The sequence below is a fragment of the Giraffa tippelskirchi genome, chromosome 4 (genome assembly GCF_054371585.1).
Source record: "Giraffa tippelskirchi isolate mGirTip1 chromosome 4, T2T-mGirTip1v1.2.pri, whole genome shotgun sequence".
Lineage (NCBI taxonomy): Eukaryota > Metazoa > Chordata > Mammalia > Artiodactyla > Giraffidae > Giraffa > Giraffa tippelskirchi.
Window position 1 is genome coordinate 168,239,521 of NC_137278.1, and position 27,148 is coordinate 168,266,668.

The window sequence follows — 27,148 nt, forward strand, 5'->3', positions numbered from 1 at the left end:
ATTTAAGGTAATTATTGATAAGTATGATCCCGTTGCCATTTACTTTGTTGTTTTGAGTTCGTGTTGAAACATCCTTTCTGTGTTTCCTGTTTAGAGAAGATCCTTTAGCATTTGCTGGAGAGCTGGTTTGGTGGTGCTGAATTCCCTCAGCTCTTGCTTGTCTGTAAAGCTTTTGAATTCTCCTTCATATCTGAATGAGATCCTTGCTGGGTACAGTAATCTGGGTTGTAGATTATTCTCTTTCATTACTTTAAGTATGTCCTGCCATTCCCTTCTAGCCTGAAGGGTTTCTATTGAAAGATCAGCTGTTATCCTTATGGGGATCCCCTTGTGTGTTATTTGTTGTTTTTCCCTTGCTGCTTTTAATATTTGTTCTTTGTGTTTGATCTTTGTTAATTTGATTAATATGTGTCTTGGGGTGTTTCGCCTTGGGTTTATCCTGTTTGGAACTCTCTGGGTTTCTTGGACTTCTGTGACTATTTCTTTCCTCAATTTAGGGAAATTCTCAACTATTATCTCCTCGAGTATTTTTTCATGGCCTTTCCTTTTATCTTCTTCTTCTGGGACTCCTATGATTCGAATGTTGGGGCGTTTCATATTGTCCCAGAGGTCCCGGAGGTTTTCCTCATTTCTTTTGATTCTTTTTTCTTTTTTCCTCTCTGCTTCGTTTATTTCCATCATTCTATCTTCTACCTCACTTATCCTATCTTCTGCCTCCGTTATTCTACTGTTGGTTCCCTCCAGAGTGTCTTTTATCTCCTTTATTTCATTATTCATTCTATATTGATTCCTTTTTATTTCTTCTAAGTCCTTGATAAACATTTCTTGCATCTTCTCAATCTTTGTCTCCAGGCTATTTATCTGTAACTCCATTTTGCTTTCAAGATTTTGGATCATTTTTATTATCCTTATTCTAAATTCTTTTTCAGATAGATTCCCTATCTCCTCCTCTTTTGTTTGGCTTTGTGGGCATTTCTCATTTTCCTTTACTTGCTGAGTATTTCTCTGTCTTTTCATCTTGTTTAGATTGCTGTGTTAGGCGTGGCCCTTCTGTATTCTGGTAGTATGAAGTTCCTCTTTGTTGTGGAGGTTCCTCACTGCGGTTGGGGTTGGACAGGTGGCTTGTCAAGGCTTCTTTGTTTTGTCCTCGGGGTCCTGTTCTAGGCTGTGTAAGTCACATGACACATATGCAGGTACACAGACATACACAAGACAGGAACATAAAAAATATGCCTCCAGATTTTAGCAAATACATCCTCATTTGTACACCTCCACAGAGCTCCCTTTGGTAGTCATTTTTAAAAGCCGTATACTTATTCCAACTGGAATATAGTTACATTGTCATTGTCCAAAACCTTTTTAGATCTCTTTTCAAGTCAGGCTAGTGATGGGGCACAGAGGAAGACTGGACTGCTTTCTCCTCACACATCTTTTTTCGTTATCTCTGCTTTAGTCCACTTCCCGTAATGTGCTCGGGGGAACAAGAGTTCCAGAAGACGTCCGCAGGGCTCAGAGAGCAAAGGGTTCAAGGTTGTCCTCAGATGCCCTAACGGGTCCCCTGCCTCTGTCTGGCGCCGGTCTGGTCCTTCCAGCAGTTGCCGAAAGACCTTCGCCCAATCCTGGGTGTTCATTGGAAGGTCTGATGTTGAAGCTGAAGCTCCAATACTTTGGCCACCTCATGCGAAGGGTTGAGTCATTGGAAAAGACCCTAATGCTGGGTAGGATTGGGGGCGGGAGGAGAAGGGGACGACAGAGGATGAGATGGTTGGATGGCATCACCGACTCGATGAACATGGGTTTGGGTAGACTCCGGGAGTTGGTGATGGACAGGGAGGCCTGGCGTGCTGCAATTCATGGGGTCGCAGAGAGTCGGACACGACTTAGCGACTGAACTGAACTGAACTGAATTACTTTACAATATTGTAATAGTTTTTGCCATACATTGACATGAATCAGCCATGGGTTTACATGTGTTCCCCTTCCTGGACCCCCCACCCACCTCCCTCCCCATCCCATCCCTCTGGGTCATCCCTTTGCCCCGGCCCTGAGCCCTTGTCTCATGCATCGAACATGGAATGGTGTTCTGTTTCACATATGATAATATATATGTTTCAATGCTAGATTTGACGCTTTTGAACTGTGGTGTTGGAGAAGACTCTTGAGAGTCCCTTGGACTGAAAGGAGATCAAACCAGTCCATCCTAAAGGAAATCAGTCCTGAATATTCACTGGAAGGACTGATGCCGAAGCTGAAACTCCAATACTTAGGCCACCTGACGCCAACTGACTCATTTGAAAAGACCCTGATGCTGGAATGATTGAAGGCGGGAGGAGAAGTGGACGACAGAGGATGAGATGGTGGGATGGCATCACCTACTGGATGGACATGAGTTTAAGTAAGCTCCAGGAGTTGGTGATGGACAGGGAAGCCTGGCGTGTTACAGTCCATGGGGTCGCAAAGAGTCGGACATGACTGAGCAACTGAACTGAACTGAACTGAGTGAGGGAGAAAGAGATGTCTACAACTGAGAAAGAGAAACATTTAAACAGATACCACAAAGGAAATTTTGTAATGTTTCAAAACGAATTTGTGAACACGTTATATACTTTTGTCAGAAAAGAGCATTCCCAAGAATGAAACATGACAGTTTATCATTTATTCCAACAACACTGAGGAGGACATCTATTGAGGTCAGATGAGCAATACAAAGACGAGTAAACGGCAGTCGTTATGGATGTCTAGGGCTTCCCAGCCTAGTCTTCTCTGAAAACTAAGTACTCTATGAACGTGCTTTTATACACACTGCCTCTTCTTCACAATAATAAGTGAGCATTAAGTGTTTTCTATTTCCAATGCTACCTCATGTAAAGAACAGCTACGTTGGAATCAGAAAGGCTTGGATTGAATTTTTACCGTTGCTGTTTACTAGCTTTGTATGATAAATCTCTTTTTTAATAATTTTTGTTTCCTTTTCTATAAAATGGGATCATAATTCTTTCCAAGTGGCCGTGAAAATTAAACACTGGGTAAGCCCTCTAGTAAACAGCTGTTTTCCGTTCCCCCACTGGATTGTCAGCATCACAAAAGCAAAGTGTGGATTCTATTTAGTTCCCTTTTCCTCTTCTTCTGCCCCAGTTTCACCCCATTGATTTGTTGCTCCAACAACATTAATCTACTATAATTTATCTAGGTTTAGTACTCTGCACTGCCATTTCATTTAATTTGAGAGAGAAAACAGCCTAAAACTTAAAGTGACACAAGTTGTAGAGTTTCCTACAATCACTGTTTCTCTCCAGACACATCTAAGAGACAACATATTCCCTTTTAAAATCAAGTTTTGAAATCTGTACAAGCTCAGTTTGTGGTAGTATTAAGAACACTAGGGAATTTCCTGACAGTCCAGTGGTTGGGACTCTGCATTTCCAAGAGGTCCTAGATTCCATCCCTCATCAGGGAACTAAGATCCCACAAGCCACAAGGCCGTGCAGTGTGGGAGAGAAAAAATAAAACAAACAAACAAACAAAAACTTAAGGACACTACATTCTCTTCTTACCTGTCTTATTTTATTACAAAAAAAAAAAATCAGCAACAAGAAACTTTGCAAATGAAAAAGCAAAATTGACTTTGATAGAAAACAATTTTAATTAAATACAGGGGACAGTAGCAGTAAATATAAAACATAAAATCCAGTATGCAGGGAGGAGGGAACCCTAGAGAGCTGAGGAGGCTGAAGGGATCTCCGCTGACATCAACTGATGCAAATCTGTATGTGAGACCTTCTCACAGACCTCCTTAGAAGTAATGCAGGCCTTGTTCTTGGCCACAGAAACTCACAGACACAGGAGCACACAACATGCACTCAAAGATGAACACACATTCAAACATCTACCCCTCCACACACATGGGGACACACACACATCCTGATTTAACCCTTTCACCCAGTTTGCCTCCCTCTACATTCCTGACGCCTTGAAAAAGAAAACGTCTGGCATTCCACAAGGGCTTTACAATTCCAGTGTGTACTGTCTTCCGGCTCTGGGTTTATAGGAGCTCTGGGATTAAGGGCCATTTGCTTCCTGGAGTGGACTCTAAACAGGCAATCATGGGGTTGGCTTCCCGCTCCACTGTCCACTTATCAGGTGCAGACCTTCCCAACCATGGAAACCTGGCTTCTGCTTTGATGTTTTATACTTCAGGTCGGTGGAGATCAAAAGGAAACCCTGAAAAGAATGCAACAACGAAGACGATGTCAAACTTGGGGGTGTGCAGCCATAGGATGTATAAGTCTGCCTGAGGGGTGAGGAGGACGGGGCTTCTTTACCGGGTCCTACTATATCATACCCTCCTCTACCCCCGCCCCCTTGTGAATGCCTCAGACAGAGGAACAGGCTATTTCGGATTCTTGTCACCTTGTGCGACTTAAGCAATTATAGAAGGGGACATGGGGAGGGAACAGGGGATGTAGAGTAGTATATAGGATTGGAGAATTCTGTCAGAATCTTACATCTATCTCCCCAAACCAAAAAGCCCCAGAAGGGAAGAAATAAGGTATTCTGAAGTTTGTGAATAATGATTAACCAGGAAACCACTTTACAGCAGATCCCTGAACCCAGAGGAGTGTCTTTGGTTCAGGCCAAAGTTTACTCACTGAGGGAATCAGAAGAGCCAATCTGGTCTCGAATATGCCCTTTCCAGCTACATAAACCTTTTCACCTCTCTGAGTCTTCCTTTCCTCATCTATAAAATGGGATTCATAATCCCAGCCTTACAACGTATCTTGTGGAACAAATAAAATAAAGTGCACTAGTGCATCTTCTTGTACTGTGGTGTGAATAAACTTGGCTTCAGAGGGAAATCAGATTTGGTCCGATGGGTTTTTTTTTTTTCTGGTGTGATTTTTAAACTCAAGTTTAAGGGCTTTTCATTATTAATTATGAGCTTTAAGAGCTAAATATCTTGTTTATAAAATTCCTTGAGCTGGGAAAAAACAAAGCAGAACAAAATAAAACAAAAAGCAAAATAGGAAGAGGTGTATTCTACGATGAAAAGAAATGGGGCAATTAATATTGACAATTCTTACCTCAAGAACTTCAATATCTGAATTGACGAGTGAGATTTTGTGTGGGTTGGGTAGCGGAAATCCTTGCTGCAGTTTTGCTAAAATACAGAATAAGATTTGAAATAATTGGGCACCAGCATGGAAGATTTGGTAAACTTTTTAGTAAGAGACTAACAAAAAACTTTTTGATAATTTATCCTTCCACTCTTCCTGGTTCTGTGTCTTCAATTCTCTCTGATATATCCCTAGCAATTTCCTGAAAGAATGGTTAATTATTCTGTGCTTAATAAAAATGTACTTGCAACTATGTATATCTGGATGGCAGAAAAAAAAATAGCAACTCATCCAATTTGTATTTTGAAAATACCTTAATAAGTGGGTCCTGAGAATATTTTGATCTCCAATACAAAACATATTTTAACCAAGCCGCACTCAAGATGCTACTGTTTGTGAACAATTGCAGTGTAGGTCTGGGATTGTCATTCATTAAAACTGTCTATTCCAATGGTGATCTTTGCATAAGAACCACAGAGACACCCTCAAGGGAGCTTCATCTCACTTCTGGCTGACCCAAAGGAGACTCTTGACTGCCTAAGGAGAATGGTTTTAATTTCCTTAGTTCAACCAGAGTTAGTGGTTCTTGCTTGCAAGTAGGGTTGCTAACAAGGCTAGAAACTGGAATATCTAATTTCGAAGCCATATAGTTGATGGTATCAACTCTGTCAGTTCTGATCCTGGCCTGGATTCATAATAACACATTAGAAGTACAAGCTTCAGGATGGAAAGTCCCAGACAGTTTCCAACACTTAACCAGTGTCCAAGTTTCCCCAGACTCCCTTACCGTTGGCTAGTGGGAGGACTCCAAAGTGGAGAATGGAGGACAGAATATTCTCAAACCTCAAGACCTAAAATGAAAGGGGAAACTGGATTAGTTCCTAAATGAGGGTATTTTGAAACTACAATGCCTGGTTTGGACATGCACTCTCCCAGACTTTATCAGAATGGGCAGCAATAATCAGCATCTCCCCATAGACATATTTTAGGTTTCCAGACACTGAAAGCTATTTTGTGGAAAACCATTTTCACAGGGTTTCCTAATCGTTTTTCCTCATTGAGGATGGGCATTTCTGCCCTCTCTACACTGGATCACGGTAACAACAAATACAGAGGGACCACACAGTGGCAGAAAACATGGCAGCTTAGATATCAAGTAAGACAATCTAGAATGGCCAGTAGATGTTCTAGTTAGTGGTCTCTCATTAATTTATTCGGAACTCCAGTCACAGGAGTTTCCCTATGTTATGCTCTATAGTTAATGGCACCCCAGAACATGCAATTTATCTTTAATAAACTAAGTAGTTGTATAATCTTAGCAAAATGCTTCTCTCATAGCTCAGTTGGTAAAGAATCCACCTGCAATGCAAGAGACCTTGGTTCTATTCCTTGGTTGGGAAGGTCTGCTGGAGAAGGGATAGGCTACCCACTCCAGTATTCTTGGGCTTCCCTTGTGGCTCAGCTGGTAAAGAATCCACCCACAATGCGGAAGACCAGGGTTTTACCCCTGGGTTTGGAAGATCCCCTGGAGAAGGGAAAGACTACCCACTCCAGTATTCTGGCCTGGAGAATTCCATGTACTGTATAGTCCATGGGGTCACAAAGAGTTGGACGTGACTGAACAACTTTCACTTTAGCAAACTGCTGGTCCTGGGAAGACTCAGGTATTAAAAACAAATGATGAACTTCAGCTCATTCAATGAATGTTTTTTTCATGCAATGAACGTTTTTTAAGCATCGTATATGCTTAGCAATAATAAGAACCTCTTTACAGCTTAGCAAGGATGCCTCTGAAGCAGACTTCCTAGGTGTATCTCTTGTTTTGACCACCTTACTGTGTGATGTTGGGGAAGTTCCTTAACCTCTTTGTGCCTCAATTTCCTCAACCATAAAATGAAGGTAATAATACTAATCCCTTGGAGTTTTATCAGGATTAAACAAGTTAATATTATGTAAAATTCCCCATATACACCATTGTTATTTTTTCAGAGATGTCTACAAACATTGCTAAATGCTCCTGAAGGGGAAAATTGACCCTAACTGGGAACCATTTCTCTATAACATAAGTGACATGTAGAGACAGGGTAGAGACATAAATTGGTGATTCGGCTGATCTTCCTGAAGCTTGGGGCAGAGGGTTTCCAAGGTGTGTGTTGGGATGAACTCTTCCAATTAGGAGGTCACCAGGCTTAGACCCCTCCAAAGAGACATCTATTCAACCAGCCTTAACTTAATTTTAGGAGATGGGTAGAAAACCTTTGAAGAGCAAACTGAACCATGCCTAACAATTCATATAGAGCATCATCCTTTGGTAGTCTGAATCGTAAACTCTAGAGGATTGCTGCTGCTGCTGCTGCTAAGTTGCCTCAGTCGTGTCCGACTCTGTGCGATCCCATAGACGGCAGCCCACCAGGCTCCTCCGTCCCTGGGATTCTCCAGGCAAGAATACTGGAGTGGGTTGCCATTTCCTCCTCCAGTGCATGAAAGTGAAAAGTGAAAGTGAAGTCACTCAGTCGTGTCCGACTCTTAGCGACCCCATGGGCTGCAGCCTACCAGGCTCCTCCGTCCATGGGGTTTCCCAGGCAAGAGTACTGGAGTGGGGTGCCATTGCCTTCTCCAGTTTATCCAAAAAATGACATGTTCCTGAAAATGTCTGTTCCCTCCCCCAGCATTACATAGTCTTAACAATCTTTTGAATTCTTTTTAAAGTCTTTTTGAATATATACTAGGAAATTCCTCTTTTGTTTAATAGTTAATGGGCTTGGTGGATGTGTAGTTACATAAAGAATTTTAAAGTCAAAGCCTACACTCAGAGGCAAAGAAAACAATTATCCAGCTACTATATAGATTTCTCATTTTTCCCTAGGTGGAAACTTGGAGAGCCCTGATTCTTACCTCAATATTGCTGCGATTGGACTCTGGCAAAGAAAGGTGGAATCTGAAAATGAAACAAAACAAAAAAATAGGAACAAGTTCAAGGAGGGGAGGCTTAAAAACAATCATATCAGTAGAAAGAAACAAAAATAAAAAGAAACAATTTTTTCAGTTCATGAGACATTATTTAAAAGCCACACAAACTTGTGAGAACATGGAGTTCTAGTACATCTTTTCCCCTGTATTTGCTGCTGAAGAAGCAGGGCAGGAAAAATGGAAACAGGATGAGTTGCCCAAGTGCATTTGCTATAAGGGACTTACTGTTGGCGACTTGAAACACAGAACATTTTTGTTTTGGCTGAGATATGTGGTGTTTGAGATCTTAGTCCCCCTACCAGGAATCAAACCCAGGCCCTGGCAGTAACAGTGCCCAGTCCTAACCACTGGACCTAACCACTGGGAAATTCCAGGGAATTTCCCAGAACATTCTTAAGAAGCAGTTTTTATGTCTTCTTGCCCTAAACTCAATCTTGTAACTTCCCCAAGTTAGACTGGTCCCTTATTAATAAATATGACAATGACAGTGGTGGTGACATGGACTCTTCTAGAAGCTATATAAACATTTAAAATGTAATCTCAATGACTCTGTGAGTGATGCTACTATTACTGCCCCTTGGGCAGACAAGAAAACTGATGATCCAGGAGTTCACAGACAACATCTAAGTGTCTCCCTATCTATGCCCCGCTTCAATAAGTTGTGGCCACTTTCCTCAGCTGTGCCTCTCCTAAGAATGTTTCTGCTATAACATTTAAGAAATAAATGTGCATGAAAGAGGTAAGTTTGTGTATTATCAGCCAATATCATGTTAGTATGAATTAGGCTTTGAGGTTTCTTTAAGGTGACAGCTAAGAGCAAAAACTAGAAAGACTGTTAATTCTGACGAGGATCAGAAATGGTACCATCTCAGGGGGCGCAGGTTCAGTCCCTGGTTGAGGAACTAATATCCCACGTGCCCTGAAGCGCGGCCAAATAAATAAATTTAAAAAAAATAAAAAAGAGATGATATCAGAGGCCCTGTGGCTCAGATTGATCTTACTGGAAAGCGAAGACCAGAATTGTTAGGGCATCCTTGAAGAAAGTAAGCTGAGCAGTTGAACATCACTTGAAGATACTGCTGGGGAAATGTGAGGGGGATGTCTCCCCCTGGTCAACCTGCTTCTTACAAAGAACAATCTAGAGCAGTCTAGAAATTCGGCCTACACGAAAGAGGAACACACTTGTGAATTTCCTTTCTGTTCTTTCATTACAACCCGAAGCCATGATTGGTTACCAGCTGAGGTTCCTACAAACCAACTATCCTTTTCTTGTGCGTGTGTGCTCAGTCACTAAGTTGTGTCCGACTCTTTTGAGACCCTGTGAACTGGAGCCCACCAGGCTCTTCTGTCCATGGGATTATCCTGGCAAGAATACTGGAGCCAGTTGCCATTTCCTACTCCAGGGGATCTTCCCGACCCAGGGATGGAACCCGTGTGTCTACTGTGTCTCCTGAGTTGGCAGGCGGATTCTTCACCACTGAGCCACCTGGGATTACTTCTGTTTCCTAGTTCTCAATTTACCCCGTTAGTTTACTAACTAAATTCTTCCTGTCCTGGCTCTGAAAAACTCAAAAACTCAACTCAGACCACTAGGTGGCAACCAACCTCACTCCTTTGACCTTGTATTTTCCACTTGGCCCCTAACCTGTTACTTCAAGCCCTGCTGTACTGGGCTGTGCTTAGTCGCTCAGTCGTGCCTGACTCTTTTCAACCCCATGGACTGTAACCCGCCAGGCTCCTCTGTCCATGAGGATTCTCCAGGCAAGAATACTGGAGCGAGTTGCCATGCCCTCCTCCAGGGGATCTTCCCAACCTAGGAATCAAGCCCAGGTCTCCGGCATTGCTGATGGATTCTTTACAGTCTGAGGCACCAGGGAAGCCCTAAAGTCCTGCTACTAGCAGCTATTTTTTATTAGAGAAACACAGAGTAGTTGGGGAGAAAGGGAGTGCAAATAGTTCTATGTTGCAGACATATAAAAGCATAACCTATTTTAAGGAGTACGTCAAGGCTGTATATTGTCACCCTGCTTATTTAACTTATATGCAGAGTATATCATGAGAAACGCTGGGCTGGAAGAAACACAAGCTGGAATCAAGATTGCCGGGAGAAATACCAATAACCTCAGATATGCGGATGACACCACCCTTATGGCAGAAAGTGAAGAACTAAAGAGCCTCTTGATGAAGGTGAAAGAGGAGAGTGAAAAAGTTGGCTTAAAGCTCAACGTTCAGAAAACTAAGATCATGGCATCTGGTCCCATCACTTCATGGGAAATAGATGGGGAAACAGTGGAAACAGTGTCAGACTTTACTTTTTTGGGCTCCAAAATCACTGCTGATGGTGACTGCAGCCATGAAATTAAAAGACGCTTACTCCTTGGAAGGAAGGTTATGGCCAACCTAGATAGCATATTTAAAAGCAGAAACATTACTTTGCCAACAAAAGTCCGTCTAGTCAAGGCTATGGTTTTTCCAGTGGTCATGTATGGATGTGAGAGTTGGACGGTGAAGAAAGCTGAGCGCCGAAGAATTGATGCTTTTGAACTGTGGTGTTGGAGAAGACTTTTGAGAGTCCCTTGGACTGCAAGGAGATCTAATCAATCCATCCTAAAAGAGATCAATCCTGGGTGTTCATTGGAAGGACTGACGTTGAAGCTGAAACTCCAATACTTTGGCCACGTCATGTGAAGAGTTGACTCATTGGAAAAGACCCTAATGCTGGGTAGGATTGGGGGCGGGAGGAGAAGGGGACAACAGAGGATGAGATGGTTGTATGGCATCACCAACTCGATGGACATGGGTATGGGTAGACTCTGGGAGTTGGTGATGGACAGGGAGGCCTGGCGTGCTGCAATTCATGGGGTCGCAAAGAGTCGGACACGACTGAGCGACTGAACTGAACTGAACTGATGCCACATGGCATGCAGGATCTTAATCCCCCAACCAGGGATTGAACTTGCATCCCCTGTATTGAAAATGTGGAATCTTAACCACTGGACTTGATAGTCCAACTAAAGCCTATTTTTAAGGGTTTGGGGGCTTCCATGGCTGACTGGTGGTTAAGACTCCACTCTTTCACTGTAGGGGGTGTGGGTTTGAACCGTGGTCAGGGAACTAAGATCCTGCATGCCACATGACAGAAAGAAAGAAAGAAGGAAGAGAAAAGAGAAAGAAAGGAAAGTTTTGGAGAAGGTTTACTGCTCTGATTGAAAACCAGAGCTAAAGTGCAAATTTTAAAACACAGCAAAAGACAAAAGTTCTTCATATTCTGAGTTAATGTAGCAAGTGTAACATAATGAAGGCCAAGTGGACCAAAGCACAGACACTCACAATGCCATTTCTGCAACCCTGTGGCAATGGCAGACATTGAAAATGAATCTCTGCACGCAGTCCCTATAATAATTGCTTATCTCTTTGCCCTCTGACTATAAGCTCCCTGCGAGTTGAGATCCAGTCTTAATTCCCTTTGTATTCCTAGGACTGAGTACAGAGTATGACATATATTGCACGTAGTGTTCATTCGTTCACTAATTGATTCTTCTAGGAGATATCTATTGAATACCTAGTATATGTCAGCCCTGGTACCAGAGATAGAAGTGTGAGTAAAAACCAAACACAGTCACTATCCCACGTAGTTTATAGCCCAGTGGGAAGGCAGACATTAACTAAATAATTGCACTGATGAAGGATTAATTAAAGGTTAGATAAAAACTCTGAAGGAAAGAAATACGTTCATTGAGGTAGATGACAAAAGAACCTGATCTAACTTGGTGGATGCAGTAAGGTTTCCAAGGAAGGGCTGTGTCTTAGAGTTGACATAAGAAGGATGAGCAGGATTAAAAAGGCAAAATGGGAAACGAAGGGGGAAGGGGTCTGGGCGGAGATTGCAAAGGTCTGTGTAGAGAGAACAGAAAGCTAGGGAGAGAGCAGCAGTATGATGCTAGACAGACAGACAGTGGCTGTCTGTCTGACCAGGCTAGGCTTCTGAGGCCATGTTATAAATTTCATGTTTATCTGGAAAGGAATCTATGGAATGTTTCTAAGGAGGGGCGAGGGATGTCAGTGCTCTGTAAAGATCACTCTAGTTGCAGTATGGAGAAAAGATTGGCAGGGTGAGGTTCCCAGGCGCTTCTTCTATGCTCAGTAATGTGCTAGGCAATGTGAAGAATTTTATTGATATCTGTATTTGTGAAGGATGGGGAGAAGCTGTATGTGCAGGAAGCAATTATAGAACATTACAAAGCAGCTTGTATTCAGGTGTTGTTTTATGGGTTATGGGTTACACACTATTTGTTGCAGGAATTCTGGGAAGGTGCGAAAATGTGATAAGACCAGAGTGGATTGTGTGTATGTGTGTATAACATGGGGGGGGGGGATAAATTGTCCTTTGAGAGAAGTACTCTATATACTACCACGTACAAGCACCCCTACCCTGTCCGTTAGCACCCAGTACTGTAATTGCTTGTTAATCTGAGTATTACCCTCACTAAACTGAGGACCTGGGAGGTAGAAACTATTGTTTTTCTCTCAACTCTCTGTATCAAGAACAGGGCAGAGCATATACTTTGTGCTCTATAAATTCTCACTGAGTGGATGCATGGATAAATAAGCAGACAAAAGATGGACGGGAAAGTGTATATTGCAGGGTCCCCAACCCCCGGGCCACGGACTGGTACCACGGACTGTGCTGGCCGCACAGCAGAAGGTGAGCTGTGGGTGGGCGATCAATGTTGTTCATTCCCCATTGCTCCCCATTGCTGACATTACTGCCTGAATCATCTCTCCCCATCTCCCCACCCCCACCCCAGTCCATGGAAAAATTGTCTTACACAAAATCAGTCCCTGGTGCCAAAAAGGTTGGGGACCACTGGTCTGTTGGACTGAGGTCACCTCGAGGGTGAAGCAGCTGGAGCAGTATGTTTACTTTAAGGGGGGAGGACTGGCTGGTTTGAAAGGTGGGACCAGATGCTGAAGATCTTGAAAACCCTAGGCTGTGGATTTAATCCAATGATGAACACTTCTGAGGGGAGGCATATGTTGAGCTTCCTCCAGAAGTAAAGGATTCTCTCGCTGAGGAAGAGTTTCCCAGTATTTTAACTCCATTGCCTTCTGCAGTCTAGAAATCCCCAAGAAGTCATTGAGGGTTCCTTCTCCAATAGGGACCCCCACTGTGGCCTTCCTTTCCCCTGGCCTCAACCATAGCTCAGTGGGAGGGTGGAGACGGAAATCAGCCCGGTTGCCAAGCCTGAGCTCTGCTGGCCTGTCCGAGCACTGTTCCAACAGAAACTGAATCCATTCTTCCCAGACCTGTTTTCCTTTCTGTTTCTCATCAGATGGCTCACATTGGGAAATGTTTATCTGCCCAACTGTGAGAAGTGGAGTTGGGTGTGATACTATCTGCTTGTAGGCAGCCATATTTGCATTCTCTGACGGTGTTGTGTGGGAGAGGTAGTAGTGCAACTGTGTGTGTGTGTGTGCGTGTGCGTGCGCACGTGCACCTGTGTGTATGGTAGTGGGGTGGGGTGGGGTGCAGTTTGGGAGCATCCAAATTCTCGATTATGGAAATGTCAAGAAAATGTTCCAAACTCTAAATGGTTGAGCAGTCATGTGCACTGGATTGCCTTGCGCTTTACACGTGATTAAGGAAAAGGGTTAGAATTAAGTAATCTGTATGAAGGCCATAAAAGGGAAAGTGTTGTTTAATTTAGTCTCTGAAGTAGTCTCAAAAACGCCTACTATTGGAGTTACCTCCAAATAGAACTGTGTTTGAAACAAAAGACTCAAATGTAGAAAGAGCTGTAAGAACCGGAAGGCCAACTCCACAGCTTTTAAGATCCTCCTGACTAGTCAGGTCTCTTGGGACCAATTTCTCCCCTCTTATCTGGCCAAACTTTGATCCCAGAATGGGGGAAGAATAAAGCCCTACTACTAGTTGCAACAAAGTTTCTCGAGCACTGATTATGTGCCGGGAGGTGTGCTTTTCATATGCTCTCATCTCTACCAATACAGCACTGTAAACAAGGGCTCTGTTATGCTGAGGGAGAAACTGATTCTTAGAGGGGTCAGTGGACTTGTACAAGGTCACAAGTCAGCAAACGACTGAGGTAGAATTCAAAATGAGACACGCTTGACTCCAGAGCCTGTGCTTCTAATTGGACATACCAAAGAAGTCAAGTTTGTTACTAATACTCCCAGCTTTCGCTTTCTTTATCTTTCCTTCGCCGAGGTTCATTTAATGCAATGAGAAAAGGGCTGTGGGCTTTTTACCATTTTAGAACACGCAATGCCAGTGTCTTCTCTTTTTTCTATCAGTACTTAAAATTGAGATAGGACATGCGGCCTATTTCAATTTAACCTGACTGGATGCTCTTGGTTTCCTCCTCCAGGCAAGGATATTTATTTTATAAGTTGAAGGTCTAAGTGTCGTTTTCTAAGTCTTAGCTATTCATCACATAAAATACACTATAATGTAGCAAGTAAAAAAACACGCATCACTTTGAAGACTCACTCAGATTCAAGTTCTAGCTCTGCCGTTCAATAGTTCTGCGACGTGTGTAAAAAATTATTAATAAATAGAAATGGCAACCCACTCCAGTACTCTTGCCTGGAAAATCCCATGGAGGGAGCAGTTGCAAAGTCCATGGGGTCTCAGAGTCAGACACGACTGAGCAACTTCACTTTAGTTAAATAAAGTCAGGAAACCAGAAGGGGGAGCTCTCACACTCTGGGACAACAGCAGAGCCCAACAGGAAGAAGGAAGCCTCCTCTTTTCTCGCAAGGACTCAGTTAAAGAAAAGTCATGGACTCTTTTATTACAGCCCTCTTGACTTCCTTGTCCCCTCTGTAAAAGGGTTCTCCTTCCCTTCCCATGTGGGAACTTGTATAAGTCTCCCCATGGTTATAGACCCCAAAATGCAATTCTCTGCTTGTCCCAAATTAAACCATCTTTGCTGGAGAAATATCTGGCAGTCCATTTATGTGGGTCAATACTTAGTTAATTGACCCATATAAACCATAAAATGGGGACAATAAGCTTCCTCTAGGATTAATCATTCAATCTACAGACATGGTGCTGGGTTCTGGAGATACAGGCTGTGAAGTTTAAATAATATACACGTAGTGCTTGGCACAGGACCAGCAGATAGTAAAGGCTTAATAACGAAGGGTAGTTATAAATAATAGAGAAAAAGGCTATTTCTCTAGTAGCCATCACTGGGCAGGAGGCAGAGGAGTGAAGTATTTTCTGAATGAAACTCTTATGATCTTGAATAATTGAATATCGCCTTCCGCTGACTGAGGCCAGCATCCAAGTTTTAAATAATAGCCACTGCCATCTTTTTGGTTTTTTTAAAGACGCTTAACATGCACTTTACATGTATTAACTCACATATTCCTCACAACAAGTCCTTAAAGTAGGTTTTACTATATCATTTTATACAGGAGAAAATGTAGGCCCAGAGACATTAAGAAACTTGCCTGAGATACCACCTCTAATGATATCTGGGCTGGGACCTGAACCAGCTATTCTGAGCCAGTGATTTCACCTTGTCTCTAAACTCTCCACCTTGGATTCGCCTCTGATTTCTACATCTTATGTCTAAGGAGCCAGCCCTGAGCAGCTCCAGAGAGCCACCCTCAGGCAGGGGATGGTTAGGAAGGCTATGGTGTTCTAGGGGGATGTATTTGGAGACCCTGTGTTCCCTGGTTCTTTTTAGGGGTGTTTCATTGATTCCCATCCTCTTTACACCTCTTCTTGCCATGTCTCTATGACGTCGTGTGTGCATGCCTGAATGCTAAGTGGCTTTAGTTGTGCCTGACTCTTTGCGACCCTATGGATTATAGCCCGCCAGACTCCTCTGTCCATGAGATTCTCCAGGCAAGAATACTGGAGTGGGTTGCCATGCTCTCCTCCAGGCAATGATCCCCACCCAGGGCTCAAACCCGCATCTCATATCTCCTGCATTGGGGCAGGCAGGTTCTTTACTACTAGTGCCACCTGGGAAGCCCCTCCATGATGTCATCTAACAGCAAACCAGCTCTGCCTGAAAAACCTCTCTCCCAGAGCCCAGGAGCAGAGGCGTGGGCATGTGGGAGACAGGGTTACTGCTCTTGCTGCCAAAGATTAAGGCATTCTGTCAGCACAGCCTCTGCTCCTTTGCAGCCTTGCTTCTGGGTTTGGCTGGACCCGAGTGATGCCAGGCCCACCACCCTTGCCCCCAGTCTGCTCACTGCCTGAGGTTTGCTATCACACCGCGGGAGGAACCACCCTCAGACTCAATGCACGTGACCTGTGCAGGGCTCAGAAGGGCTTCGTGCTCAGTTTAATGCCCTGCTGTCTCCATCTTGCAGTTCTTCATGATTTTTGAACAGGGGGGTCTGCACTTTCATTTTGCACCAAGCCTCACAAATTATGTAGGTAATCCTGTTCAGAGCCCACCAGGGCCTCAGGGTACAGGAAGCCTGCCCAGTGACCTGAATCTAAAGGAGGTCACAGGGGAGTTTGAGGAGACTTTGGGAAGGCAGGAGTCCTACTTTCAGATTTGTGTTTGCAAGGTCAAAGCAAACTTGTGGAGCTCAGGAAGCTAGAGAATGAATTCAAACATTTCTTTGGATGATGTGAATTTAACAGGTTACCATCAGTTTTCCTAATTACTCCTGGTGGTTCAGATGGTAAAGAATCTGCATGCAATGCAGAAGACCAGGGTTCCATCTCTGGGTCAGGAAGATCCCCTGGAGAAGGGAATGGCTGAACACTCCAGTATTCTTGCCTGGAGAATTTCATAGACAGAGGGGCCTGGTGGGCTATAGTCCATGGGGTGGCAAAGAGTTGGATACGACTGAGAGACAAACACTTTCACTTTTCTGTAAATAAAAATAATGCCCACTGTACCTGCAGTTTCTACTGGTAGGAATGTTGGAGTTGAGGGTCAGTAGAAAAGTACCTTGGTATCTCTTCTACTCAAGATCTTTGTTACCTGCTTGCCACAGCCTGAAGTCCTGTTCTTATTAAATCCTTTCTTCTCATCCTGCCAGGAAACCAGACCCTGGCTCAAGGGCAAATATTATTTCTACCTTCTCAGAGCTTGCTGCCTCAGTTGGCAGCCTTGCCCCATCACTCCAGACTTCCAGCTCCCCTTTCCTCTCAGCCATCAGATGGAGGTCTCACCTATACTCACAGTACTGCGACTCAGGCAAACCAACTTCCAAATTCTGTCTTTTCTCATGGCTTAGCTCAGATACTGCCAGCTCCTCACCTTCCATCCTTTTCCCCTCTCTCCTCCTGCTCTCTGGCTTCCACCCTCTCAACCATTAAAACTGCCATCTCAAAGATCACCCATCAAGGTTAAGAAATTCATCAGCCTTGATCTTCTAGAAACAGGGCTACATCATGACATCTGGTGGCCTGAAGCCTTTGGGAGCTCTTCCTCCATAAAAACCAAAAACAAACAACAACAAAAAAAACACATCAAAACTGATCTTTGAAGACTGAGGTGTTATAAAGTCATGGTATAGTCCACTCTGGAATAAATTCATTTTAAATTTCTTATTTTAAAATATATTAAAACATTTTCATGAGTCCCTGAAGTTTCATAGGCTCTGGGCACCATGCCTATTGAATTTAACGGAGAAATCAGTCCTTTGAAAACCTGGGTAAAGTTGAGGAGAAAGCCTTCATGAAATCTTTTATCTCTGGGAAACCACACTACTTTTTATCATTCCTCTTATAGGAAAAGCAACATAGTTATAAAAAATATTTTAAGAAAACAGCCGACTCATAATCTCATATCCTAACACAATCCTTCATTTGTAATTCACTTTCTCGTCCAGATGGAAAGCTATTTTACGTGGTTGATTGTTACGTTTAAGCAGTTCTATATTCTGCTTATTCCATTTCATATTATTTTACTGAACATATTTTCCATGTTCCTGCAATAGTCTTCCTAATCATCAAGTTGACTTATGGTGATTGATTTAACTTTTCTCCTCTGTTGATTTCCCAGTCTTTTCAGATTCTGATTTGTCTATTTTACTGCTTCCTCTTCCTCCTTTCATGGATTTAGTCTGTGCCATCTGATTATTCTATATATCCTCACTCCTAGGTTGTCTGGTTCGTGACTTCAACTATGGGCTTTGTAAGGGCTGAAGAGAATGAGCTTTGAAAATGGTCCTTTTCAGTGGCAATTAATGTTCAGTGATCTGTGCACATGACCTGCTCAAGCTCTTTCACACTGCATAGCTTGTGTTTGAGAGCCAGCCAGGCCGTGGGGCATGGTCTAGTTAAACTCTACACTCTAGTAATGGGATCTGGATGTTAGAGCCTAAAGGTAACTCAGAGATGATTCCTTATGACTTCATTATTCTACAGATAAGGCAGCTGAGGTTCAAAGAGGTTAAAAGATTTGATCATGGTTCTGGAACCAGGGAGCAGGAGTTTGAAACTTCATTCCTTGACCTCAAAAGTTTCATTCTCTTTCTTCAGTAGCATCCATTTTAAATTTGTTGAAAAGGAAATTTGTTTTTTATTGCTGTACCATTAGAATGAGAATTTACGTTGTGGAATTAAACTTATGCTAATTTTGTTGCCAGATTTATCTGAATATTATCTACTGGGAAGAAAAAAAAATTCATAACACAATTTTCAGTTAGATCCATACTTTGAAATTATCTGGACTGTTACAGGAGAAATGCTTAATGATTCATGTCTATTGGATGATAACTTCACCTGTGTTGTGAATGTTCACTTGTCTCTTGGCCTGTTGATTCACTTGTTACTACCATCCAACAGTCATATCAATTGAGCTTACCTGTTTAGAGATAAAGAGCAGATCAGTCTTTGTCCCAAAATAGCCAGGGCAACATTGGTACTAGCAACCTGCAGGGAACAAAGGCATTCATTAGTAAGATGAGTGACTTTGTCCATTTTGGCCACAAATATCACTACCCATAGCAGAAACATAAACTTCAGTTTCATCTCAAAAAATATTGAAAAGAAACAGCTCTTGAAAATACTGTCTTGCAGGTAGGGAGACTAACTATAAAGACTTTCTGTTTGAAGATCTCCTTTAAATTATTTTTCCTTTTCTCTTAATCTCTCTTTTCCATGTGTGTGTATGTTTATGTGTGTGTTTGTGTGTGTGTATGTATGTGTGCGTGTGGTATCTCACTTAGGTTCATTGTTCAGTCATTTTCTCTCAGATTGCATTTGGCCTTCATCTACTCAAATAAACTTGAACTCCACCTTGGTGGACTTATTTAAAAAAAAAAGAAATTTGGTTATTAATGTAACTGAAGCAGAGGAAAGGGCACACAGCATGTGGGGAAGGGTGGAGAGCTATTGAATGAGCAGGGGCCTCCATACCTTCCTCTATCTCAGTCTCAACCCTGTCCCCTCCCCTAATTGATGGAGCTCATCCCGTCCCTCCAAACATTTGGTAGAGCCTGCAGGTCAGTGGTCTACTGCATGGACAAGATTGGTATCCATAGGCTGCCCTCCTGTCCCCGCAGACTTACAAAGTCCATGGAAACGATGGTTTCCACAGTCGAGTTCTTGGGCTGGGTGAGTATCATGATGGAGGCAGGGATGTCCAGGGTGAAGTTACCTGGTAGTAAACTGGTCACAGGAGGCTCTGTTGCCGTGACCTGTACCATGAAGGGCTGGGACAAGATGTAGAGCTCTGCAATCTGCCCACATTCAGGGAAAGAGACAGAGATCAGGAGTCATGAGATGAAGAGGAGATATCACAAATCTAGGGTGACCTGTGGTGATTAATCTTACATCATAACAGTTAGAAAAAAGCTCTTTAATAATAACACCAATAATAACATAGTAATACGAACAGCTGGCATTTACTGAACACATACTGAGTGTCAGGCACATGTCAGGACTTTCAGTATTATTTCATTCAATCTCCACAAAAGCCCTGTGAGGCAAGTTCTATCAGGATTCCCATTTCACAACTAAAGAGAGTGAGCCTTAGTGAGATTAAGTAATTTTCTCAAGGTTTCAGGTGGGTAAGTTGTAGAACTAGGGTTCAAGTCTAGGTCTATCTGACTTAAGATCCTTGCTCTAAACCCAGGATGCTACACAAGCACCTCTGGGTCCTCCAGGGCAAACCTGAGCCTTTTAGTACACTGTGCCCAATACTTAGGTGCCACGCCACTGTGATCTTAGTAGTTACTTTACTATGGTTTCAAATGAGTCCCTGGTTGCTCGGATGGTAGAGAATCTGCCTGCAATGCAAGAGACCCAGATTTGATCCCTGGGTCCAGAAGATCCCCTGGAGAAGGGAATGGCAGCCCACTCCAGTATTCTTGCCTGGAGAATTCCATGGACAGAGGAGCCTGGCAAGCTACAGCCCATGGGGTTGCAGAGTTGGATACAACTGAGCGGATAACATTACTATTACTAAGGTCACAGATGTAAGCCCTGTTCCTTCCTTTCCCATTTAAACTAATTATTTCAAGTGTGGTAGAACTTATAGACAAAACAGAGGATTTATTCTGTGAACTTACAATGTCTTCACTAGTAACTTGTATTGTTCAGTTAGTATTTGTAGATGTTTGATTAAAAGACAAAACTCTTGGGACTTCCCTGGTGGTCCACTGGCTAAGACTCCATGCTCCCAATGTAGGGGGCCTGGGTTCAGTCCCTGGTCAGGGAACAATATCGATCTCACATGCTATAAGCTAAAGATCCTGCATGTGGCACTATAAATAAATAAATACTTTTTAAAAGACAGAACTCTTAGGTAGGGAAATATGGATGCAAGATTGAACCAAAAAGGAATACAAAGTCTTCCAGAAGTAACTGCAATGAAAGCAAATACACCATTAAGGAGTCAAACCCTGAGCACTCACCCGGGAGAGCATGTTGCCAAGGGCTTGAGAGTTGTGAAGCAAATGGTGAGAAATCTGGAATATCAAGAACATCATGTCACTGGAAGGTTTATATCTGGGTTGTATTTTCAGAGAAAATGCAGCATTCTCTGTAATTTTTATGAATCATGAAGCTGTTGCACCAGAAATGCCTAGTGTTTGAAGGTGATCTATCATTTCATATCCCAACCACAAGAACTCAGAGGCCCACAGAAGTAAAGTGACTTGCCCTTAGGTTACACAGGAAGTTACATTGCTTTGAGAAGTATCTTTTAACCTTGGGAACACAGTGTACATCATATAGGTATGATCCATATGTAAATGTTTTACAGTGGTTAACAAGAAGTCTTGTTTTATTGTCCTCATTTTCAGAGATTACCGAGATAAACAATGCATAAGCAATTTATCTTCACAGATGAATGGTTTTCAAGTCTGAAACTAGAAATATCTCATTCTCAGTGGTGTCTGGGAGCTGGTGTTGCCACCGGCATTTTGAACATAAGATTTATAACTACATGTATAATTAGGACCTAGAGAATGGAAAGAGTCATAAGGGATGCTCAATGAAAGTTGTTAGTTGACTGGCTGGAGAGAGTGTTCTCATTATAAAAGGGAGGGGCATGACAAAGAGTACCGTGAATATCTGTGCTATTTACTGATCATTGTAGATGGCAATTGTAATTACCAATAGGAGAAATCTTCATGTTGGCATAACACAAACAATAATAATAAACCCATATGGAGCATGTACTCTGTGTTAGGCATTGGCCTGAATACTTTACATATGTTTAAACCTCTTTAATGCCCAAAACAACCCTATGAGTATGGATTTATTATTATTCCCTTTTTCCAAATGATAAAAATCTGGCATAGAGATGTTAGGTACATCGAAATTGCCAAAATTTTACAGGTATTCATCACAGGGAATAAGTAGTGAAGGAGGTTCTTAGTATTATTTAAGATCAATCTAGAAGAACATAAAAAACTGAAATTAGCAGAACTGGAAACCCAGCAACTCTCCAACTACTATCAACATTCATTCTGCAATCCCTTTATTCATCGTCCTGCTAGAAGTGATAGTGTCTACAAAGGCCCAGGAATAAGAACATAACAACCCCCATAATGGGATACTTAAAATAAGATTAAATGTTGGTGCTGATTCTTATCATCCATTAACATTCCTCACCTCTTTTGTGGTGAGAGTGAAGCTGAAAGCCCCAGCTGTAAAATAAGCATAGGATGCAGATTTAAAGAAATACTCGGAGATTCCAATGTAGAGCATAGAGTCACTGCGTTCAGGGAGCACAAAAGGAACTGATGGGAAGGGGGGATCTTGGAGACTTTTCAACGGGTAGAATACGCCCTGTGGGGAAATAGAAAGACCAGTGTATTAGGCTGTGCAGGATTAAAAGGAGGTGGACCCACTCAAGTCAGAATAAGGAAAATTGCAGAAACTCAGTAGGGATGAGAAAACCATGAGTCCTCTGACTTCTTGACTATGGACTATGTTTCAACGCTTTGATGACTTCTTGAGCATATCTGAGCATGTCTTGTCCACCCTGGGGTGTAATCTGGTGAGAGTGTCCTTGTTGGTCCTCTTCTCAGAGAAAGGAAGGCAAGTGCCTGTATCTGGAGGGGACAGCTCTGGATAGTTCCCGACGTGCCACACAGGGAATTAGAGATGTCAAACCTCTGACCTACAAAACCCATGACTTCTGAGCATCTGGGGCATCATAGACACAAAAGGACCCAGGACGCTACATGGCTTAAAGCGTTTTTGTGACATTTTAAATGCTGACCTCATTAGCTATAGGTTGTTATTACAAAATGGTGTCTAATGTGTAACATTTAACTGATTTGAATGACTCTGAGTGCTTGAAACATAAGTCTATATGCATTTAAAAAAACAATGATATTAACTTTGGAGCAAACTAAATGTAACCACAGTTAATCACTTTTCTAGAATCAGCAAACACCATTATCATGTGCTAATGGCCCTAACCAAGATCAGCAGCCCTCAGTTAAATTCACTAACCTGAGAGTTAGGAATAAATAAAAGTATCAATATTTACAATATATGGATCTGTTGAGTTCTAATAAATGCAGACTATATTACTTGCTGCCTCTTAGCCTCAAACCTTACTCCCAGAGGTAAAGACAATATGATACTTTTCTTGAAGAAGGAAGACATATGTTATGTAATCCAAACAATCATTTACCAAACAATCATTTACAATCAAGAAAGTGTTCAAGAGTCTTTTAAAGGAACATAACATGAGAGAATTCCTTGAAAGAAAATTAAATCATTGGAAAAGAACATAGTTATATTTCCTTCTGCACATGTTTGTTCCTCGAATATTGGCTATTAATGGCCAAAATCAGAACTCTGATGATGACAAGATTACCTTCAAATTCAGGTCAAAGTAATTCTCAGTAATTTCTGGGGAACTGATTAGGGAATAATCCAGCAGAGTATAGTTGTCAATCTTTCTTAAAACTAAAAAACAAAGAAAAAAGAAAATGTACACTCATAAAGGTATAGTATAACACATGATTAATGTTTATCCAGAACAATATGATTTTGAATCCTCTGTTATTTAAAACAAAAATTAAATATTACCCTATTTCTTAAGTTAACACTTGCTCACTCTTCAAAACTCAGGAAAAGTAGATAAATCAAAAGAAAAAAGTAAAAACTTTCATTTGTCACAATGCCCTGAGAGAAACATCAATAAAATTTTGGTTGTTGTTGTTGTTCAGTCACTAAGTTGTGTCTGACTCTTTGTGAACCCATGGATTGCAGCACCCCAGGCTTCCCTGTCCTTCACCATCTCCTGGAGTTTGCTCAAATTCATGTCCATTGGTACACCAAATTTTCATCCATAGCCTTTTATGCATGCTCCCAGAAGTGAAGAAATTTGCCCACAGCAAGCTAGGACATGGAACTCTTCCACTGGTTCTTTCCTCATCTTTTCTACATCTTCTTCCTCTTTCCCTATCTTGCCAATCTGTTGTTTTTTATTCATCTATCTGCATCCACTCATCAATCCATCTGTCCAGACACCATCTCCTTTCCTCCCTTATTTATTAAACTACTATGAGTTAGGCACTGTGCTTGGTTTTAGGGACACAGAGAAGAGTCAAAGTTCCTCCCCTCGAGGAACTCAAGGTGGAACGGGAAATTAACACAATGTAATAAGAGCAGATCTATAGCTGAGCTCTGGATGGTCTGACTACAAACTGAGTCTTATAGTCTTCCTCACCTTGGTATCAATAAATCCATTTCTTCCAGTTTTGCAGGTGCTCAACATAAACCCTGGGGTCACCCATCCCTGATTCTTTCCATGATTCACATTCAATGTGTCAGCAAGTACCACTGTCTCAACCCTCCAGGTACATCTGGAACCTTAACACCTCTCACCATCTTCCTCACTCCATCCAGGCCCCTCCCTTCCTTGCTCATATGGGTCACTGCAGTAATCTCTTAAGTGGTCTCCCTGCTTCCACCTTTGACCCTGTCCTATAATAATAGAAGCCAGAGTGATCCCCTTAAAATATAAGTCAGGTCATGCAAGGTGTGACCAGGACTCTCCAACAGCTTCTCATCTCAGACTAAGAGCCAGCCTTTGTGATGACCTATAGAGCTCTGAAGCTCTAACCATTTGCTTTCCCCTCTTTGACCTTGTCTCCTGCTACTTCCCCCTTGTTCCTTCTGTTTCCAGTATGGTCTCCTCACAGTTCCTCCAATGCACTCAGCATGCTCCCACAGGGGCCTTTGAGCTTGAGGTTTCCTCTGACTGGAAAGTCCTTCATCCAGATCTAAGAGCGGCTGGTCCCTACTTCATTCAGGTCCTTACTCTAATGCCACTTGTTCAGGGGTGCCTTTCCTGGCCAGGCTATTTTAAACAACTCCCCCCAGCTCCGCCAGCCAGTTCCTTCCTTGCTTCAGTTTTCTTCTTACCATTTATTGCAATGATACTCTAGATGTTACTAATTATCTTGCTGGCTGTCTCTCTCCTCTCACTAATCCCATGAGGGCAGGTATTTCTGTCTCCTAGGCTTACTGCTGCATTTCCAGCACCAAGAACAGCACCCAGCCTATTCCAGGGACTCAGCACATCATTGAGGGGATGAGTGGATGGAGTGCAAAGAGATAGAAACACCCAAAGTATCATGTGAGCATTGAGGAACTGGAACTATGCCTGAGAGACTGTGCCTGAGCTGAGTCTTAAAAGATAAAGAGGAGGGAACAGGACAAGGGATGGCTGAGGGACAGGAAGCAGAAGGAGCTGTGCTCAGCACAGTGCTGGGAGAGAGGCAGGTACTCAGTAAAGATCTCTTAAGTGAATAAATGATGAAGAGGAGAGAAGGCTCTTCTAGGCAGAGAGGACAGCAGGATGGGAGGCAAGAGTGTGAGGAAGGAGAAGCAGTTTGATGGCTGGAGCAGCTATAGGTGCAAGATAAAGTCCAGAGAGGTGAAAAGGAGCCAGACCATGACAGGCAGGTCTTGTAGTCCATGCTAAGAGATTTGGACTTGATCCTGAAGGCAGCTATAGGAGCCACCAAAGGGATTAGAACCAGGGGTAACTGGTCAGGATGAGCATCCATCATTCTGAAAAGGACGGATTTAGTACTAGAGGTAGGATTCAAGCTCATGAGAGTTTAATCCTCTGCCTTGTATCTTATTTCCTGAAGCCATCTCCTTCTGCAGTGAAGCTAGCTAACCAGCAGAAAAGAGCAGGCCCTACACACTCATGTCAGTCCCTGCATGCCCCTTCCTGCAGTGGCACTAGTTTGCAGAGGGGAAAGCAGACAGGAGAGCTGGAGCAAAGCCCACCTGGAGAGTACCTGAGTGTGGGGTGGGAGAAAAGCACCCGGAAGAGACGGCTCTAGGACTCACCCTCCAGCATGCTGAGATTGGCATTCAGTGCCTCCACCTCACCTGTGATAATGGGACAGAGCTGGCCATAAAAGGAAAAAAAAAAATGTGGGTTATCACATTGTACTGGACATCTCTGTTTCAGGGATTAGACCCTGCCCACAAAGGCCTTTCAGTGAGAAGACCTTCTCCCTTTGGACTTTCCCTTAAATGTTTCCCTTAAATAGTTGATGCCCATGGGCCTCAAGTTCCTAATGAGTGGGTGATGTGCTATTGAATGCTGGCTCATCTTCAGAGCAACTGGGACTACACCCAGCTTGCCCCATCAAAGAACGAGCTCTTGGCTTTCCTTCCTGTGGCACAATAGGACGTACGCCCAGTCCATGTGCTATGACACCTGGGGAATCTGCTGGGCCTCTCCTGATAGCAGGGATGCCCTTGCCTCTTGCCTCCACTGTCAGCATGCCAGGCCCTTCCCAGGGAGAGTTATAGCAGGGACTTAACTTCCTCTCTGGGCTGCTTTGAGAGCTCATTTGATCAGACATCTACTTAGATTAGGACCTCCTTTGGAATCAGAAAAGCAATCTTGAATCACTCCCAAGCACATCTGCCGGAAGGAAGAAAAGTACCAAGGTGGGTGCCATGTGCTAGGCATGTGCCGAACACTCAGTGTGGGGGTTACGAACAGAGCCTCAGGAGCCTGGCTGCCTGGGGTTGGATGCCTTGGCAAGTTCGTTGTACTCTTGCCTCTGTCCTCTCATCTGCAAGATGTGGATGATAATTGCATCTGCTATGTTATAACCATTCAATAAATGTTAGCAATTGTTAACCTCATTTTGTCTTCACTACAGTCCTGAGAGGCAGGCACTACTGTCCTTTATTTACAGATGGGAAAACTGAAGCTTAGAGAAGGTGAGCAAGTACATCAGCAGGATTTGAAATCTGGACTGACATGGCTAGACCACTGTGGTCGGAGCACTCCTGTCCTTTTCCAGTGACACAGAGGGAACCCTAGAAGCAAAGCATCTATGAGCTCTATGTCATATACAAACTCCAGGCAAGCTTAATATTGGCTTCTTGTTGGAGGCCAAAGGACCATGACTTGTTTTGAACGATGGATGAGCAAGGGTGGGGTCTCTGAAGGTGACAGCACTCTTTCCCAGCCACTCTTTAATATGCACATTCGCTGGCACTCAGCACATTTCAAGTCAGGATGGAGAAAGATAGGAAAGCTTCAGCATCCTTGGACCAGCCGGGCAACCTTGTTGGACAAGCTGCTTAATGTTTCTGTGTGTCGATTTCCTCATCA

The 27,148-nt window shown here is 42.9% G+C and overlaps 1 protein-coding gene across 19 annotated transcripts in view; it reads right to left on the reverse strand.

Moving 5' to 3' along the window:
- Window positions 1–4,001: 4,001 nt before the first annotated feature.
- The window catches only part of BPIFC (BPI fold containing family C), a 53,864-nt gene continuing 30,717 nt past the window's right edge, over window positions 4,002–27,148 (reverse strand). For 13 of the 19 annotated variants that reach the window (XM_081591357.1, XM_081591355.1, XM_081591351.1 and 10 more), the window contains 10 exons: window positions 25,861–25,921; window positions 23,366–23,457; window positions 22,147–22,323; window positions 20,943–20,996; window positions 19,596–19,766; window positions 18,890–18,957; window positions 8,010–8,052; window positions 5,902–5,965; window positions 5,082–5,158; window positions 4,002–4,221 (listed from right to left, as the gene is read on the reverse strand). In XM_081591357.1, coding sequence (XP_081447483.1) covers window positions 4,102–4,221; window positions 5,082–5,158; window positions 5,902–5,965; window positions 8,010–8,052; window positions 18,890–18,957; window positions 19,596–19,766; window positions 20,943–20,996; window positions 22,147–22,323; window positions 23,366–23,457; window positions 25,861–25,921 — 927 coding nt within the window. In that variant the 3' untranslated portion in view covers window positions 4,002–4,101. Of the gene's footprint in view, window positions 4,222–5,081; window positions 5,159–5,901; window positions 5,966–8,009; window positions 8,053–18,727; window positions 18,958–19,595; window positions 19,767–20,942; window positions 20,997–22,146; window positions 22,324–23,365; window positions 23,458–25,860; window positions 25,922–27,148 lie in introns of those variants that run through there. The other 6 variants (XR_014082349.1, XR_014082348.1, XR_014082347.1 and 3 more) reach the window with 6 other exon arrangements.